The sequence below is a fragment of the Electrophorus electricus genome, chromosome 11 (assembly GCF_013358815.1).
Source record: "Electrophorus electricus isolate fEleEle1 chromosome 11, fEleEle1.pri, whole genome shotgun sequence".
Lineage (NCBI taxonomy): Eukaryota > Metazoa > Chordata > Actinopteri > Gymnotiformes > Gymnotidae > Electrophorus > Electrophorus electricus.
The window spans coordinates 1440001-1460000 of record NC_049545.1 but is presented as its reverse complement, the minus strand read 5'-3'; the positions used below and the strand labels follow the sequence as shown (position 1 = coordinate 1460000).

The 20000-nt window shown below is 49.5% G+C and overlaps 1 protein-coding gene across 2 annotated transcripts in view; it reads left to right on the top strand.

Moving 5' to 3' along the window:
• The window catches only part of maml3 (mastermind-like transcriptional coactivator 3), a 101912-nt gene that overhangs the window by 49983 nt on the left and 31929 nt on the right, over positions 1 to 20000 (top strand). Inside the window, exons 1-2 of one of the 2 annotated variants that reach the window (XM_035531649.1) lie at positions 293 to 342; positions 1410 to 2981. In XM_035531649.1, the coding sequence (XP_035387542.1) occupies positions 1593 to 2981 (1389 nt within the window). In that variant the 5' untranslated portion in view covers positions 293 to 342; positions 1410 to 1592. Of the gene's footprint in view, positions 1 to 292; positions 343 to 1409; positions 2982 to 20000 lie in introns of those variants that run through there. The other variant, XM_035531648.1, reaches the window with a different exon arrangement.

Below are 20000 nucleotides of genomic sequence, written 5' to 3'. Positions count from 1 at the left end.
TTAGCACAAGCAGAACGAAGGATGTGGTGGAAAAGGACGAGGGATGCTCTTCACCTCCTTTAATAGTCCTCTTTTTTCTTCTCTTCATCCTGAGAAGGCATCTGTCTCTCTTTACACGTCAGTATGTGCCGACGGTGTGTTCTCCGACACCCTGCTTTGTGACTCCAGCAGATGAGGGACCGTCTCCCAACAACCAGACCTGAGCAAAAGCGAAGAGCTTGTGTTACGGAACGGCCCATTTATCGCACGCCATCCAGACGCCTGCAGGATGGGTTTAAATGACCCCCCAGACAGGGTCTCCAATGGCACGCTGAGGCGTCGCTGTGTAGTTCCTCCTTCTGGGTGATGATCCTTTGATTTCAGTGATACTAACACTGTGCAGAGAGTCGTCTAACGTAACCTAACGTTTGAGTCTGTAAAAACATGGCCATGATCAGTTTAGTGCTAAACTTGTCCATTTGTGTGTGTGTGTGTGTGTGTGTGTGTGTGTGTGTGTGTGCATGTGTGTGTGTGGTTCTGACTTGCTTGTGATGGTGGCTTAGGCAGAACTTAATGGCTGAAACAAATTAAGCAGGAGAATGTAAGTGTGATGCAGGATTGTCCATGTGTGAACAATGAATAGCTTTTTCCATTCCATTTTGCACCTGATACTCTCTGTTTCTCTCTCCTCTCTCCCCCCTCCCTCTCTCTCTCTCTTTCTTTCCCTCTCTCTCTCTCTCTCTCTCACTTTGCACTGCCTCTCAGCATAACAATTAAACACTAACTGGGGTTTGTTATCACCCTGTTGTTCTCTTTGAGTGATCGTCCTTCTGATTAGTGTAAAAAGACGCAGATGTAGCGTGTGTGTGTGTGTGTGTGTGTGTGTGTGTGTGTGTGTGATGTATGTAGTTAGTTTGGGGACAGAGGCTTGCGCGTTGCTGAAAGAGCAGTGCGTTTAGAAAGACTCCCGATTAAAGCTCCAAGCAGTTAACTGCTCTGAATGAGGGTGTAATTACCTCTCGAGAGACCTCACTCTAAACCCAAGCATCTGCACAGATTATAGAACTCGCAGGGATTGTAGGCAGTTTATGTAAGGCAGAGATTATGACCTCATTTGACAAACGTGAAAATCAATTAGAAATTAGAAGTTGGTCCCAGCTGAGTCGAGAAAGGTAATCTCTTCTCTGACGTTGTGTTCCACAGCTCCACACAATCTGTGATTTTTGTAACGACATAAACATTCTGTGAGCTTGGTAGTTCTGTTACCTTCCACTCAACTTAGTCTGGAAATTTCAATAAATGTAGTAATTTCTCTCCGTTTCTCTCTCTCTCTCTCTCTCTCTCTCTCTCTCTCTCTCTCTCTGTCCCTCTCTCTGTCTCTCTCTCTCTCTCTCTCTCTCTCTCTCTCTCTCTCTCTCTCACACACTCAGCTCCAGGAGACAGTGAAGAGAAAGTTGGACAGCACTCGCTCTCCCTTAAATGGCGATCAGAACGGGATCTGTGATGGAAGCTACTCTCCCACCACCAAGCGACTGCGGAAGGATGCTGGCGGTGGGCTGGACTCCCTGGGCACGCTACCCGGCAACGTGCCCCCCATCTCACCCCTCCACCAAATGGACATCAAGCCCACGATACCTACGGGCAACGGCAGTGCCACATCAAACAGCAGCGCGCTGGGGAACGGGAGTGCTGTTCCCAACCACGTGGCGGGGTTGGCAGAGGACCTGGGCAAGAATGGCGGCATGACGGATGTCAAACTCAACGGCTCCCTGGACCTGGACGATGGCTTTGGCCTCCTGAAGGACCTGAAGCAGGAACCTCTGGACGACACGGGCGGGATAGAGTCGTCCGACACGTCGCTGTCCAATCAGAACAAACTCTTCTCGGACATTAACCTGAATGACCAAGAATGGCAGGAGCTGATTGACGAGCTGGCCAACACGGTGCCCGAGGACGACATGCACGACCTGTTCAACGAGGACTTTGAAGGGAAGAAGGAGGTCGGGGACTTCGGCAGGCCGGCGCCGGAGCCGCCGCAGCACCCACAAGAGGCCCCGCCCCCCCTGGTTGCTACGGCGCCCAGCAACCCGCCGCAGACTCAGGGCGGGCAGATGTCCACGGGCTCGCCGCAAGTGCGGCCGGCGTCGTCTGGGCCGCCGTTCGCCACGGCAGCCAACGGCACGCCCCCTCAGCAACCCCTCCAGCAGTCGCCCGCGGTCGCCATGGCATCAGGGTCCCCCGCCAACTGCGTGGCCCGATCCCCACAGACCCCCACGCAGGCCCAGACGCAGGCCTCCAGGCCTGGGAATGGATTTCTGATGAACCCGGGTCCCGGTGCGGGTCCGGTGGGGTCGGCGGCAGCGGGCGGCTCTGGGGCCGGAGCGGGGGCGGGCGGAACAATGCCCGTATCCGTGCCTCCCACCGCCGAGCTCTCGCCGGCCGAACAGCTGAAGCAGATGGCAGCTCAGCAACAGCAACGTGCCAAACTGATCCAACAGAACCAGCAGTCGCAGGGGGCGAGCTGGTCGCCCGCGGCCCCACCCACCAGCCCCTACGGGGCCCCCACCAGCCCCATGATGTACCCGCAGGGCTTCAACGGCCCCAGCTCCATGGTGGCCAAGCCACTGAACAACTACGTCCCTCAGAATCACATGAACATGCTGAACCAATCGCAGGCAGCGTCTCAGGCGCCCGCCGGCCTGGGTGCCCCAAACGCCCTCAACAAGCAGCTGTCCTACAGCAACACCAAACCGCTCAGCCATTTCAGCGGCGTGGAGCACATGAGTCACAGAATGACTCCGCCCATGGCCAACCAGGCCAAAAATCCCATGATGCCCTACATGCACAGCACCGGGGCCCAGACTGGGGGTCCGACGCCTGCTCAGGGGCCCATGCCTGGCCAGACAGCGCACCTGACCGAAGAGCAGAAGAGGATGATGTTGATGAAGCAGAAGGTACTTGGCCAGGCGTTACCATACAGTCCCATGCGGCAGCACGCCCAGGTAGGATTCTGGGGGGGGGGGGGGGGTACGGGGGGGGTTAATCCTCTGCAGTGAAATTTTGAGCAGATGAACATGTCAAAGGACCTTGACATCTTTACACACGCTCTTACACATTTACGTTCTTACTTTATTAAGCATCGACTTGAGATAACGGAGGTGTTCGGTGTTACTGTGCTTGAAAGAACAGTTCCAGTCATTAAATGGTGGCGTATCTGAGGACGCTTTTCTTTTGTAAGTCTGCCCGGTGCCGCCGTCTGTCTGTCAGTGGCGTCCTTCCAGCTGTGTCATCCAGGAGCTGAAACGCTCACATCTTGCCCTCCATTTTGTCTTTGCCTTTTCCCGCTGAAAAAGATCGAGGCAAGATGGCAGCTCCGCCTTCCACTGCTTGCCCGGAGACGGCCCGGAGTCCGGCTTGCCCATAATTCCATTCTAAAACCCCGCTCACCCATAATTCTATATTTTATGTCTGTGTTGTGCACCAGGCCAGTAATGGTGGCCGTTGCCCCAGCAACAGCTAGCTCTCGGAATGGGAAATCGACACTCTAATATATTAATGTCTGTGCGGCAGCCCCTGGTGTCCCTGTGGCTGCCAAAATCTCTCAAGCACGCCTCTCCCTGCGTCTCTCTGTCTCGGAGAAAGAATGGATGCCTATTCTCCTCGTCTGTCGTAGGGATGAGGGGATTTTGGAGTCTCCATCACTAATCGTTCAGACGGCACGTGCACAAGCGTAAAAGTGTGTAGTGCCGGTGATCAAAAGGTACCCAGGCTGCCGAGAGGCTGCAGAGGTGATCAGTCACTTTGTCTAACGAGGGCTCGCTCGGGTTTCCGTTTAACTGAGGAGGAAACGCCTTAGCAGGTCTTTTCTGAGATGAGCACGGGAGTGGTGTGGAGGTGAGCGGTCGTGTGTCTTCGGTAAACGTGTTTGTGTGTGAGTGTGTAGGGGGGGTTGAGTTCGCTAGTGTCTGACCTGTAAATTATGCTCATCAATGACGCTCGCCCTCCCTCGTGTGTGTCTCCTCCAGTGTATTCCTCATCCTACTTCATCTCATCAGGGTCTCGTGCTCGGTGAGCCAGCCCTTCGCTCTTTCTTCCTCCCATCTCTCAGTTCTTCTATTCTCCCTCCCTCCCCTCAGCTGCAGTAAAGGGGCAGATTTATGATGTCTGTTCTTTTGCGGCAGCCATGAGGAAAAATGCAGCACAGGAGAGAGGAGGAAAAAAAGACAGAACCGGAAAAAAAACGAAGGGTTTGAGGAGGAGGAGGAGGAGGAGAAGAGGAAGCGTGGAGGCAGCGAGAGAAACAGACAGAGGGGAGGGTGAGGAAGTGTAAGAGAAAGGAAACCATATCAGCTCCTGTTTGGTCCTGGAATGAATGCGCCCAGGTTTCATTCCTGAGTGTGACTCTGATCATGATGCACTAAGTGCCATCAACTGGGGTCACGAGGTCACACCCTAGCCCCCCCCGGGCCTAAATAAATAAATAAATTTAAAAAAGCAAAATATTTCAGTAAAATTCCCTGATGGCAAGTCCAACTCCCGGGCACAGCTCAGTGTGTGTAGCAAACACGGGAACATGCTCACCGTCTCCGTGTTGTAAGCGTGTGCTGCACGTGGGGCTTGTTTGCCCTTCCTGTGGTGTTGTGGTGCTCACCTCGAGGACGGGACCGTGCACGCAGATGTGCATCGGACAGATACTGCGCAACCCTGCATTGTGATGCGGGCAGGGGCGGAGCGTCTCGCCGTCTGGCTCGGCAGACGAGCGCTCAAACTCGGCTCACCTCGCCATTTTTGCTGGTTGATAATAATAAGATTCATAATGTCATCTGGCCACAATAATCTCATCTGGCCAGTGTTTTATGGAGCGTGGGGGCACATGGACCCTGTTTGGGTCAGCTGAGAGGCTGCGAGTTCTCCATAACAACGGGGTCATGTGCATAGTGCCAGCTAGCATGCAGATTCACAGGAAGAATCAAAACAAATAAATATGCACGCACAATGATGCATGATAGCATATGGCATACACCCTCCCTAGGACACACACACACACGCACGCACGCACGCAGATCAGAGGATTTGTGCTGTGTTTTTGTACAGGTGGCAGAATGGCAGTGTTTGCGTAATCTTATTAGCGTGTGATTATGAAACTTCAGCCCTCTCCTTAAAAGCTCGTTAGTCAGGGTTTAATTGTCACTCCGTGCCGCTTTGCATATCGCCGTGGTGACTGTGATTTATTCACTAGCGATCAAAGGCGGGAGGGGAAAGAGACTGTGTGTGTGTGTGTGTGTGTAAAGTCATTTAGGTGCTGGGGTTTGAGCTAAATAGACATTGCGGGGGCGGGTTCAGGATGTGATTGGTTAGGTAATTTAAATGAGCAGTTAAATCAGCCTGTTAGATGGCCTGTTGCCACACACACACAGAGACTGGTAGACTATATCTAGTCCTTTACTTTCTTCTGCTTTTTCTTTTTCATGCTTTTGATTTTCTTCCTTCTTTGTTTTTCCCTCTCTCTTGTTTTCATCATACATGTCAAATCCCTGGGGGTTTGTGTGGAGGGAAATTTACCTCAAGTGCAGTGGGACTCTTGAGAGCGAGAGAGAAAACGACCACCCAATCACTGGAGTCTCCGCCCCCCTCTGCCTCTTATCTGCAGGAGGGAGAGATGTTAGCCCCACACACACACACACACACACACACGTGTTACAGCTTGTGTTGAGCTGCCCTCCTATCCTGCGGAAAGGCTAGTGGCAGGGAGGTGTGCCGTGTGGGGGAGGGGTGGAGCACACAGGCTCCACATTTCTGTTGTGTGCTCCATAGCCCTGACACATCCACCACAGCCAGTGCACTGACCATCAGAAACAAAGTGCGGGCGTGTTTGTGGGGGTGTGTGTGTGTGTGTGTCATTAGGGAGGAAGGCTAATGCCACGGTCCTTTATAAGCCTGTGGTATAGGGCAGCATAGTGAGCCCTGTTCTCTGGGAGTGAAGCCATGGCCTCTGGTTTGTCTCACATCTGCCATCTAACGCTCCCAGAATGCTCTGTGGCCCTGTGTCACGGCAGGCGTGGCGGTTCGGAATGCTATGGCGCCTGGTTTCCTAAATCCCTGAGTAAACTCAAATAAATAACTAAAACAGAGAAGCGAGCAGAGTGCAGAGCTGTGGGCACTGGCCCACACCGAAACGTCACGATATCATTTCAAGTATTCCTGATTTACTGACTCCTGCACACTGGACACATACTGGATTACCAGGAAGATTATCCAAAATACACCAACTCCCAGATTACTGCACCACTCTGAGATTAATGTAACTCAAATCTAGTCCTCTGAGTTCTGGAATTCCAGGAGGTCACTCCCACTGCAGGAATTATTGTTTGTGGTCATTGGGGTTTCTGAAACTACCTTTACAGTAACCAAGATGCATCGCAGTGTTCAGAGAAGAGAACCGGATCTCTGGTGCTGTTGAAACTGGCCTGGCAGCTGACTGCGTTTGGGTCGCGACGGGTCACACATGCCGTGTGCAAGGCGCTGTTTTTTCAACTGGTTGCATAGTTTTGTTCTCCTGTGCTTCTTTACGTGAGCTCTCCGGTCCACAACGTCTCTCCGGACCTGTGGGGAAATGGCCTTGCGTCAGCTGCAGAATAACTTGAGACCGTCGACACGCCAAGCGGCTTTGTCGTCACGCAGTTCGCCATGGTTGTATTGGTTCCCCGAGGCTCTCCAGTTTGCTGGGTGTATCTGTGAGAATTTCTTGGATGTCTGTGCATACGCAGGCTTCAGGAATAACTGCAGTGTTGATATCTGCTCCTGCCTGTCCACGTCCCCCGTGTGCCGTTAACGTACAGCTTCTCTAGGGAAAAGAGGGGCCGGTGTAACACTGCGTTCAGGAAGCAGAGAGCCTTTCCTGGCGTTCCAAAGCTTCAGGGATACTTCAGATGGATCCTGGTTTTGTTAGGGGTGGGGTCAATTGTCGTGGTCCAGAAAGGGGCGTAAACACAGTCATTGTTATGGGTTAGAGGAAGCAGTGGTTGGTTAGCTCATCACTCTCACACAGCAGATGGTGGTCCGTCGATGGGCCTGGTCGGTTGAAGGTTGCCGGGCTGGGCCGGGTCGGTTGATGGTTGCCGGGTTGGGCCGGGTCGGTTGAAGGTTGCCGGGCTGGGCCGGGTCAGTTGATGGTTGCCGGGCTGGGCCGGGTCGGTTGAAGGTTGCCGGGCTGGGCCGGGTCGGTTGATGGTTGCCGGCCTGGGCCGGGTCGGTTGAAGGTTGCCGGGCTGGGCCGGGTCGGTTGAAGGTTGCCGGGCTGGGCCGGGTCGGTTGAAGGTTGCCGGGCTGGGCCGGGTCGGTTGATGGTTGCCGGCCTGGGCCGGGTCGGTTGAAGGTTGCCGGGCTGGGCCGGGTCGGTTGAAGGTTGCCGGGCTGGGCCGGGTCGGTTGCCTGGTAGCCTTCACTACTCACTCTCCTCTTTGTCCACACGTTTGTGCTGACAGATGGAGAGAACACGTGACTCACTGCAGAACAGAGGAAAGGAGGAGGGTGGTGTGTGTGTGTGTGTGTGTGTGTGTGTGTGTGTGTGTGTGTGTGTGTGTGTGTGTGTGTGTGCACGCATACGCAGAGGCATATGGTACCCAGGAGAGAGATGTCTGCTTTGCTGGTGTGTGTATTTATGTATATGTGGGTGTATCTCCCCACACACTAACACACTCACCTGTTAAGACAGACTCATGGCCAGTATACGTATATTTCGGAATTCAGAACTTGAATCCAGTTTCACGTTATATATTTCTTTGCGTGTGCGCATGTGTGTGTCACACATATATGCGTGTGTGTGTGTGTGCGTGTGTGTGTGTGTGTGTGTGTGTGCGCGCGCATATGTGTGCTTGGGCACTGCTACTTTCCTGGCAGTCTTGGGTGACAGTGGGGTGTTTAGTGGGGTGTTTAGTATGCAGGGACCAGGTTGCTGTTACTGGCAGCCTGCTATGAAACCAGCACAGGGCACCAGTAAAGAATGTTCTCTCTCTCTCTCTCTCTCTCTCTCTCTCTCTCTCTCTCTCTGTCTGTCTGTCTGCCTGTATCTCCTCCTCTTTCTCACTCTATCTCTGTCTCTGTTTGCTCTCTTATCCTCTCTCTCTCTCTCTCTCTCTCTCTCTCTCTCTTTTTACCCCACCTCCAGTGAGGGTAACCCACAAACACGGGAGAGGGAGACAGAGGGAGAGAGAGAGAACTTTGGCCGCCTCAGCCATTCTGTGTTGCCATAGATACCGTGGCCTACAGCACCTTACTGGCTAAATAATGGCATCCACAAGACTGTTTGTGTGTGTGTGTGTGTGTGTGTGTAAACCGATGTATCATGTGTAACTTTGTTTTGTTTATCTTATTAATTGACTTACATTCATCATAATATATTGTCTATTACATTTACAGCATTTACATTATTATTATTGGTTTTGCATACTTATCTGAGAGGAGTGCACTGTCTGTACATGTAGAGGGGATTGATTCAGTAAGACCCTGGTGTAGTGTCTGTACATGTAGAGGGGATTGATTCAATAAGACCCTGGTGTAGTGTCTGTACATGTAGAGGGGATTGATTCAGTAAGACCCTGGTGTAGTGTCTGTACATGTAGAGGGGATTGATTCAGTAAAGCCCTGGTGTAGTGTCTGTACATGTAGAGGGGATTGATTCAGTAAAGCCCTGGTGTAGTGTCTGTACATGTAGAGGGGATTGATTCAGTAAAGCCCTGGTGTAGTGTCTGTACATGTAGAGGGGATTGATTCAGTAAAGCCCTGGTGTAGTGTCTGTACATGTAGAGGGGATTGATTCAGTAAAGCCCTGGTGTAGTGTCTGTACATGTACAGGGGATTGATTCAGTAAGACCCTGGTGTAGTGTCTGTACATGTACAGGGGATTGATTCAGTAAGACCCTGGTGTAGTGTCTGTACATGTAGAGGGGATTGATTCAGTAAGACCCTGGTGTAGTGTCTGTACATGTAGAGGGGATTGATTCAGTAAGACCCTGGTGTAGTGTCTGTACATGTAGAGGGGATTGATTCAGTAAAGCCCTGGTGTAGTGTCTGTACATGTACAGGGGATTGATTCAGTAAGACCCTGGTGTAGTGTCTGTACATGTACAGGGGATTGATTCAGTAAAGCCCTGGTGTAGTGTCTGTACATGTAGAGGGGATTGATTCAGTAAGACCCTGGTGTAGTGTCTGTACATGTACAGGGGATTGATTCAGTAAAGCCCTGGTGTAGTGTCTGTACATGTACAGGGGATTGATTCAGTAAGACCCTGGTGTAGTGTCTGTACATGTAGAGGGGATTGATTCAGTAAAGCCCTGGTGTAGTGTCTGTACATGTACAGGGGATTGATTCAGTAAAGCCCTGGTGTAGTGTCTGTACATGTACAGGGGATTGATTCAGTAAAGCCCTGGTGTAGTGTCTGTACATGTAGAGGGGATTGATTCAGTAAAGCCCTGGTGTAGTGTCTGTACATGTAGAGGGGATTGATTCAGTAAAGCCCTGGTGTAGTGTCTGTACATGTAGAGGGGATTGATTCAGTAAAGCCCTGGTGTAGTGTCTGTACATGTAGAGGGGATTGATTCAGTAAAGCCCTGGTGTAGTGTCTGTACATGTACAGGGGATTGATTCAGTAAGACCCTGGTGTAGTGTCTGTACATGTACAGGGGATTGATTCAGTAAGACCCTGGTGTAGTGTCTGTACATGTAGAGGGGATTGATTCAGTAAGACCCTGGTGTAGTGTCTGTACATGTAGAGGGGATTGATTCAGTAAGACCCTGGTGTAGTGTCTGTACATGTAGAGGGGATTGATTCAGTAAAGCCCTGGTGTAGTGTCTGTACATGTACAGGGGATTGATTCAGTAAGACCCTGGTGTAGTGTCTGTACATGTACAGGGGATTGATTCAGTAAAGCCCTGGTGTAGTGTCTGTACATGTAGAGGGGATTGATTCAGTAAGACCCTGGTGTAGTGTCTGTACATGTACAGGGGATTGATTCAGTAAAGCCCTGGTGTAGTGTCTGTACATGTACAGGGGATTGATTCAGTAAGACCCTGGTGTAGTGTCTGTACATGTAGAGGGGATTGATTCAGTAAAGCCCTGGTGTAGTGTCTGTACATGTAGAGGGGATTGATTCAGTAAGACCCTGGTGTAGTGTCTGTACATGTAGAGGGGATTGATTCAGTAAGACCCTGGTGTAGTGTCTGTACATGTAGAGGGGATTGATTCAGTAAAGCCCTGGTGTAGTGTCTGTACATGTAGAGGGGATTGATTCAGTAAGACCCTGGTGTAGTGTCTGTACATGTACAGGGGATTGATTCAGTAAGACCCTGGTGTAGTGTCTGTACATGTAGAGGGGATTGATTCAGTAAAGCCCTGGTGTAGTGTCTGTACATGTACAGGGGATTGATTCAGTAAGACCCTGGTGTAGTGTCTGTACATGTACAGGGGATTGATTCAGTAAGACCCTGGTGTAGTGTCTGTACATGTAGAGGGGATTGATTCAGTAAGACCCTGGTGTAGTGTCTGTACATGTAGAGGGGATTGATTCAGTAAGACCCTGGTGTAGTGTCTACATGTACAGGGGATTGATTCAGTAAGACCCTGGTGTAGTGTCTGTACATGTAGAGGGGATTGATTCAGTAAAGCCCTGGTGTAGTGTCTGTACATGTAGAGGGGATTGATTCAGTAAGACCCTGGTGTAGTGTCTGTACATGTACAGGGGATTGATTCAGTAAGACCCTGGTGTAGTGTCTGTACATGTACAGGGGGATTGATTCAGTAAGACCCTGGTGTAGTGTCTGTACATGTACAGGGGATTGATTCAGTAAGACCCTGGTGTAGTGTCTGTACATGTACAGGGGATTGATTCAGTAAGACCCTGGTGTAGTGTCTGTACATGTACAGGGGATTGATTCAGTAAGACCCTGGTGTAGTGTCTGTACATGTAGAGGGGATTGATTCGGTAAGACCCTGGTGTAGTGTCTGTACATGTACAGGGGATTGATTCAGTAAGACCCTGGTGTAGTGTCTGTACATGTACAGGGGATTGATTCAGTAAGACCCTGGTGTAGTGTCTGTACATGTAGAGGGGATTGATTCAGTAAGACCCTGGTGTAGTGTCTGTACATGTACAGGGGGATTGATTCAGTAAGACCCTGGTGTAGTGTCTGTACATGTACAGGGGATTGATTCGGTAAGACCCTGGTGTAGTGTCTGTACATGTACAGGGGGATTGATTCAGTAAGACCCTGGTGTAGTGTCTGTACATGTACAGGGGATTGATTCAATAAGACCCTGGTGTAGTGTCTGTACATGTAGAGGGGATTGATTCAGTAAAGCCCTGGTGTAGTGTCTGTACATGTAGAGGGGATTGATTCAGTAAGACCCTGGTGTAGTGTCTACATGTACAGGGGATTGATTCAGTAAGACCCTGGTGTAGTGTCTGTACATGTACAGGGGATTGATTCAGTAAGACCCTGGTGTAGTGTCTGTACATGTAGAGGGGATTGATTCAGTAAAGCCCTGGTGTAGTGTCTGTACATGTACAGGGGATTGATTCAGTAAGACCCTGGTGTAGTGTCTGTACATGTACAGGGGATTGATTCAGTAAAGCCCTGGTGTAGTGTCTACATGTACAGGGGATTGATTCAGTAAGACCCTGGTGTAGTGTCTGTACATGTAGAGGGGATTGATTCAGTAAGACCCTGGTGTAGTGTCTGTACATGTACAGGGGATTGATTCAGTAAGACCCTGGTGTAGTGTCTGTACATGTACAGGGGATTGATTCAGTAAGACCCTGGTGTAGTGTCTGTACATGTACAGGGGGATTGATTCAGTAAGACCCTGGTGTAGTGTCTGTACATGTACAGGGGGATTGATTCAGTAAGACCCTGGTGTAGTGTCTGTACATGTAGAGGGGATTGATTCAGTAAGACCCTGGTGTAGTGTCTGTACATGTACAGGGGATTGATTCAGTAAGACCCTGGTGTAGTGTCTGTACATGTACAGGGGATTGATTCAGTAAAGCCCTGGTGTAGTGTCTGTACATGTACAGGGGATTGATTCAGTAAGACCCTGGTGTAGTGTCTGTACATGTACAGGGGATTGATTCAGTAAAGCCCTGGTGTAGTGTCTACATGTACAGGGGATTGATTCAGTAAGACCCTGGTGTAGTGTCTGTACATGTAGAGGGGATTGATTCAGTAAGACCCTGGTGTAGTGTCTGTACATGTACAGGGGATTGATTCAGTAAGACCCTGGTGTAGTGTCTGTACATGTACAGGGGATTGATTCAGTAAGACCCTGGTGTAGTGTCTGTACATGTACAGGGGGATTGATTCAGTAAGACCGTGGTGTAGTGTCTGTACATGTACAGGGGGATTGATTCAGTAAGACCCTGGTGTAGTGTCTGTACATGTAGAGGGGATTGATTCAGTAAGACCCTGGTGTAGTGTCTGTACATGTACAGGGGATTGATTCAGTAAGACCCTGGTGTAGTGTCTGTACATGTAGAGGGGATTGATTCAGTAAGACCCTGGTGTAGTGTCTGTACATGTAGAGGGGATTGATTCAGTAAAGCCCTGGTGTAGTGTCTGTACATGTAGAGGGGATTGATTCAGTAAAGCCCTGGTGTAGTGTCTGTACATGTAGAGGGGATTGATTCAGTAAGACCCTGGTGTAGTGTCTGTACATGTAGAGGGGATTGATTCAGTAAGACCCTGGTGTAGTGTCTGTACATGTACAGGGGATTGATTCAGTAAGACCCTGGTGTAGTGTCTGTACATGTACAGGGGATTGATTCAGTAAGACCCTGGTGTAGTGTCTGTACATGTACAGGGGATTGATTCAGTAAGACCCTGGTGTAGTGTCTGTACATGTACAGGGGATTGATTCAGTAAGACCCTGGTGTAGTGTCTGTACATGTACAGGGGATTGATTCAGTAAGACCCTGGTGTAGTGTCTGTACATGTACAGGGGATTGATTCGGTAAGACCCTGGTGTAGTGTCTGTACATGTACAGGGGATTGATTCAGTAAGACCCTGGTGTAGTGTCTGTACATGTACAGGGGGATTGATTCAGTAAGACCCTGGTGTAGTGTCTGTACATGTACAGGGGGATTGATTCAGTAAGACCCTGGTGTAGTGTCTGTACATGTACAGGGGATTGATTCAGTAAGACCCTGGTGTAGTGTCTGTACATGTACAGGAGGATTGATTCAGTAAGACCCTGGTGTAGTGTCTGTACATGTACAGGGGATTGATTCAGTAAGACCCTGGTGTAGTGTCTGTACATGTAGAGGGGATTGATTCGGTAAGACCCTGGTGTAGTGTCTGTACATGTACAGGGGATTGATTCAGTAAGACCCTGGTGTAGTGTCTGTACATGTACAGGGGGATTGATTCAGTAAGACCCTGGTGTAGTGTCTGTACATGTACAGGGGATTGATTCAGTAAGACCCTGGTGTAGTGTCTGTACATGTAGAGGGGATTGATTCGGTAAGACCCTGGTGTAGTGTCTGTACATGTACAGGGGGATTGATTCAGTAAGACCCTGGTGTAGTGTCTGTACATGTACAGGGGGATTGATTCAGTAAGACCCTGGTGTAGTGTCTGTACATGTACAGGGGATTGATTCAGTAAGACCCTGGTGTAGTGTCTGTACATGTACAGGGGATTGATTCAGTAAGACCCTGGTGTAGTGTCTGTACATGTACAGGGGATTGATTCGGTAAGACCCTGGTGTAGTGTCTGTACATGTACAGGGGATTGATTCAGTAAGACCCTGGTGTAGTGTCTGTACATGTACAGGGGGATTGATTCAGTAAGACCCTGGTGTAGTGTCTGTACATGTACAGGGGATTGATTCAGTAAGACCCTGGTGTAGTGTCTGTACATGTAGAGGGGATTGATTCGGTAAGACCCTGGTGTAGTGTCTGTACATGTACAGGGGGATTGATTCAGTAAGACCCTGGTGTAGTGTCTGTACATGTACAGGGGATTGATTCGGTAAGACCCTGGTGTAGTGTCTGTACATGTACAGGGGGATTGATTCAGTAAGACCCTGGTGTAGTGTCTGTACATGTACAGGGGATTGATTCAATAAGACCCTGGTGTAGTGTCTGTACATGTAGAGGGGATTGATTCAGTAAAGCCCTGGTGTAGTGTCTGTACATGTAGAGGGGATTGATTCAGTAAGACCCTGGTGTAGTGTCTGTACATGTACAGGGGATTGATTCAGTAAGACCCTGGTGTAGTGTCTGTACATGTACAGGGGATTGATTCAGTAAGACCCTGGTGTAGTGTCTGTACATGTACAGGGGATTGATTCAGTAAGACCCTGGTGTAGTGTCTGTACATGTAGAGGGGATTGATTCGGTAAGACCCTGGTGTAGTGTCTGTACATGTACAGGGGGATTGATTCAGTAAGACCCTGGTGTAGTGTCTGTACATGTACAGGGGATTGATTCGGTAAGACCCTGGTGTAGTGTCTGTACATGTACAGGGGGATTGATTCAGTAAGACCCTGGTGTAGTGTCTGTACATGTACAGGGGATTGATTCAATAAGACCCTGGTGTAGTGTCTGTACATGTAGAGGGGATTGATTCAGTAAAGCCCTGGTGTAGTGTCTGTACATGTAGAGGGGATTGATTCAGTAAGACCCTGGTGTAGTGTCTGTACATGTACAGGGGATTGATTCAGTAAGACCCTGGTGTAGTGTCTGTACATGTACAGGGGATTGATTCAGTAAGACCCTGGTGTAGTGTCTGTACATGTACAGGGGATTGATTCAGTAAGACCCTGGTGTAGTGTCTGTACATGTAGAGGGGATTGATTCGGTAAGACCCTGGTGTAGTGTCTGTACATGTACAGGGGATTGATTCGGTAAGACCCTGGTGTAGTGTCTGTACATGTACAGGGGATTGATTCAGTAAGACCCTGGTGTAGTGTCTGTACATGTACAGGGGATTGATTCAGTAAGACCCTGGTGTAGTGTCTGTACATGTACAGGGGATTGATTCAGTAAGACCCTGGTGTAGTGTCTGTACATGTACAGGGGATTGATTCAGTAAGACCCTGGTGTAGTGTCTGTACATGTACAGGGGATTGATTCAGTAAGACCCTGGTGTAGTGTCTGTACATGTACAGGGGATTCATTCAGTAAGACCCTGGTGTAGTGTCTGTACATGTACAGGGGATTGATTCGGTAAGACCCTGGTGTAGTGTCTGTACATGTACAGGGGATTGATTCGGTAAGACCCTGGTGTAGTGTCTGTACATGTACAGGGGATTGATTCAGTAAGACCCTGGTGTAGTGTCTGTACATGTACAGGGGATTGATTCAGTAAGACCCTGGTGTAGTGTCTGTACATGTACAGGGGATTGATTCAGTAAGACCCTGGTGTAGTGTCTGTACATGTACAGGGGATTGATTCGGTAAGACCCTGGTGTAGTGTCTGTACATGTACAGGGGATTGATTCAGTAAGACCCTGGTGTAGTGTCTGTACATGTACAGGGGATTGATTCAGTAAGACCCTGGTGTAGTGTCTGTACATGTACAGGGGATTGATTCAGTAAGACCCTGGTGTAGTGTCTGTACATGTAGAGGGGATTGATTCGGTAAGACCCTGGTGTAGTGTCTGTACATGTACAGGGGATTGATTCAGTAAGACCCTGGTGTAGTGTCTGTACATGTACAGGGGATTGATTCAGTAAGACCCTGGTGTAGTGTCTGTACATGTACAGGGGATTGATTCAGTAAGACCCTGGTGTAGTGTCTGTACATGTAGAGGGGATTGATTCAGTAAGACCCTGGTGTAGTGTCTGTACATGTACAGGGGATTGATTCAGTAAGACCCTGGTGTAGTGTCTGTACATGTACAGGGGATTGATTCAGTAAGACCCTGGTGTAGTGTCTGTACATGTACAGGGGATTGATTCAGTAAGACCCTGGTGTAGTGTCTGTACATGTACAGGGGATTGATTCAGTAAAGCCCTGTTGTAGTGTCTGTACATGTAGAGGGGATTGATTCAGTAAGACCCTGGTGTAGTGTCTGTACATGTAGAGGGGATTGATTCAGTAAGACCCTGGTGTAGTGTCTACATGTACAGGGGATTGATTCAGTAAGACCCTGGTGTAGTGTCTGTACATGTACAGGGGGATTGATTCAATAAGACACTGGTGTAGTGTCTGTACATGTACAAGGGATTGATTCAGTAAAGCCCTGGTATAGTGTCTGTACATATACAGGGGATTGATTCAGTAAGACCCTGGTGTAGTGTCTGTACATGTACAGGGGGATTGATTCAGTAAGACCCTGGTGTAGTGTCTGTACATGTACAGGGGATTGATTCAGTAAGACCCTGGTGTAGTGTCTGTACATGTACAGGGAATTGATTCAATAAGACCCTGGTGTAGTGTCTGTACATGTAGAGGGGATTGATTCAGTAAGACCCTGGTGTAGTGTCTACATGTACAGGGGATTGATTCAGTAAGACCCTGGTGTAGTGTCTGTACATGTAGAGGGGATTGATTCAGTAAAGCCCTGGTGTAGTGTCTGTACATGTAGAGGGAATTGATTCAATAAGACCCTGGTGTAGTGTCTGTACATGTACAGGGGGATTGATTCAGTAAGACCCTGGTGTAGTGTCTGTACATGTACAGGGGGATTGATTCAGTAAGACCCTGTTGTAGTGTCTGTACATGTACAGGGGGATTGATTCAGTAAGACCCTGTTGTAGTGTCTGTACATGTAGAGGGGATTGATTCAGTAAGACCCTGGTGTCTAGGATTGATTCAGTAAGACCCTGGTGGTCTTCATCTTCCTGCTGCCCTTCTCTTTGAAGTTTCTCTTTCTCAGAGAAAGAGAGAGAGAGAGAGAGAGAGAGAGAGAGAGAGAGAGAGAGAGGTACCACCTGCACACCCTGCTCATAGCCCAACAACTGGGTCCTCACCCTACCCCCCAAACACACGCGCACATACACACATGCACACACGCTCCCATAATAAAAAGACAGCTGTCTCTCTCCATATGGCAGAGTCATAGATACAACACAAACACACACACACACACAAACACACACACACAAACACATACACATACACAAACACACACACACACACATTATCAATACAAGCTGCTCCTTTCTTCAAGGCTTCAAGCACTTGACACGCTGTCTTGGTCTTCATGGTGAGGTGCGGGATGTCCTGTGTGAATGAGCCTCGTGCCACCACACATACACCTGTGAAGAGCCACGCTGTTAGAGCGCCGCAGGTGTGGTATGGGCCCGTCGTCTTGGCAACAGAGATTCCCTCAAGCCATCAGAGCTGAGAGAAGAGGAGGAGATGGAAGAATTGTCTTGAAGAGATGCTAACATTCCGCTCACTCACTGACACGAGGAGAGAGGGGGGGGGGGTGGGGGGGAGATGGGTTAAGAAGCTTAGAGTAGGATTAGGTGCAGAATTTAACTCTTTTGTAGCCAGAGACGTCTTCTCGGGCCAATTTGCCTTGAACGCTGAAACATGGTTAATCCCTTCTTAAAAGAACCTAATCCAGACAGCCCTGCTACCTGATACACAGCACAGTGACAGAGAGCGCATGCACACGGGCACCTGCATGTGTGAACGCACGCACACAAATATACTGTCGAGTGAAAGACAAAAGACAACGAGCACCATGCAGTGTGTGTGTGTGTGTGTGTGTGTGTGTTTGTGTGTGGAGCCTGGCAAGGCTTGCTTCATGGTCTCCCACCATCCTGACACAGAGAGTGAGTTTCTTGTTGGGGTTGGGAGGTGGCTTTGTGTGTTTGGTATGAAGTGTTTCCTTCAGACGTGGACACAGAGCAAGAGACCAACACCAAGCGTGTACTTTACGAGTTGTTTCTTTAGGATTAGGTGCATGTGTGTGCATGTCCACGTGTGTGTCACGCAATATGACTTTGTGTCATGCAACTCTCAACATTTTCTCAGTGTGTTTCTTAGTAATGTGATCATGGATGCACACTAGCAAACAAAAACAGTGATTACAGCGTTTTTGCGGAGCAGAGATAGTGTGTAGTGGAATCTCACTAGAGAGGGTTAGGGTAGTTCAGACCCACCTGAGAGGGTTAGGGTAGTTCAGACCCACCTGAGAGGGTTAGGGTAGTTCAGACCCATCTGAGAGGGTTAGCGTAGTTCAGACCCACCTGAGAGGGTTATGGTAGTTCAGACCCACTAGAGAGGGTTAGGGTGGTTCAGACCCACTAGAGAGGGTTAGGGTGGTTCAGACCCACTAGAGAGGGTTAGGGTAGTTCAGACCCACCAGAGAGGATTAGGGTAGTTCAGACCCACCTGAGAGGGTTAGGGTAGTTCAGACCCATTGAGAGGGTTAGGGTAGTTCAGACCCAGCTGAGAGGGTTAGGGTAGTTCAGACCCAATAGAGAGGATTAGGGTAGTTCAGACCCACAAGAGAGGGTTAGGGTAGTTCAGACCCACTTGAGAGGGTTAGGGTAGTTCAGACCCACTAGAGAGGGTTAGGGTAGTTCAGACCCACTAGAGAGGGTTAGGGTAGTTCAGACCCACTAGAGAGGGTTAGGGTAGTTCAGACCCACCAGAGAGGATTAGGGTAGTTCAGACCCACCTGAGAGGGTTAGGGTAGTTCAGACCCACCTGAGAGGGATAGGGTAGTTCAGACCCAATAGAGAGGATTAGGGTAGTTCAGACCCACAAGAGAGGGTTAGGGTAGTTCAGACCCACCTGAGAGGGTTAGGGTAGTTCAGACCCACAAGAGAGGGTTAGGGTAATTCAGACCCACCTGAGAGGGTTAGGGTAGTTCAGACCCACTAGAGAGGGTTAGGGTAGTTCAGACCCACCTGAGAGGGATAGGGTAGTTCAGACCCAATAGAGAGGATTAGGGTAGTTCAAACCCACAAGAGAGGGTTAGGGTAGTTCAGACCCACCTGAGAGGGTTAGGGTAGTTCAGACCCACCTGAGAGGGTTAGGGTAGTTCAGACCCAATAGAGAGGATTAGGGTAGTCCAGACCCACTAGAGAGGGTTAGGGTAGTTCAGACCCACCTGAGAGGGTTAGGGTAGTTCAGACCCACTAGAGAGGGTTAGGGTAGTTCAGACCCACCTGAGAGGGTTAGGGTAGTTCAGACCCACTAGAGAGGGATAGGGTAGTTCAGACCCACCTGAGAGGGTTAGGGTAGTTCAGACCCACTAGAGAGGGATAGGGTAGTTCAGACCCACCTGAGAGGGTTAGGGTAGTTCAGACTTAGAGTAGTTCAGACCCACCTGAGAGGGTTAGTACACCTGCTCTAGTGTGTATTCGTACGTTCCAAGTTTATTGCACACTGTTCTGGGGTTGAACAGACCCCTCCATGAAGGTTTGTTAAACACTAAGCTTGGGATAACTAACACTGAGATTCTGCCTTTGTCTCTCTGTATGTGTGTGTGTGTGTCCCACTCTCTCACTCTGTGTGTGTGTGTCTCTCTCTCTCTCTCACTCTGTGTGTGTGTCACTCTCTGTGTGTGTGTGTGTGTGTCCCTCTCTCTCTCTGTGTCTCTCTCTCACTCTGTGTGTGTGTGTGTCTCTCACTCTGTGTCTCTCTCCCTCACTCTGTGTGTGTGTGTCTCTCTCTCTCTGTGTCTCTCTCACTCTGTGTGAGTGTGTCTCTCTCTCTCACTCTGTGTGTCTCTCTCTCTGACTCTGTGTGTGTGTGTGAGTGTGTGTCTCTCTCTCTCACTCTGTGTGTGTGTCTCTCTCTCTGTGTCTCTCTCACTCTGTGAGTGTGTGTCTCTCTCACTGTGTGTGTGTGTCTCTCTCTCTCTCTCACTCTTGTGTGTGTGTGTGTGTGTGTGTGTGTGTCTCTCAGCTTTACTGTCCACCCACTCATCACTGCCTGGCAATGAGGGAGGGAAGGAGAGAGGGGGGGGGGGGGGGGGACGTTTTTCTTAATTTCACGTTTATTGGGGCTGTAAGCCATGACTGTACAACTGAAGTACTTTTACAGTTTCATGGTTTA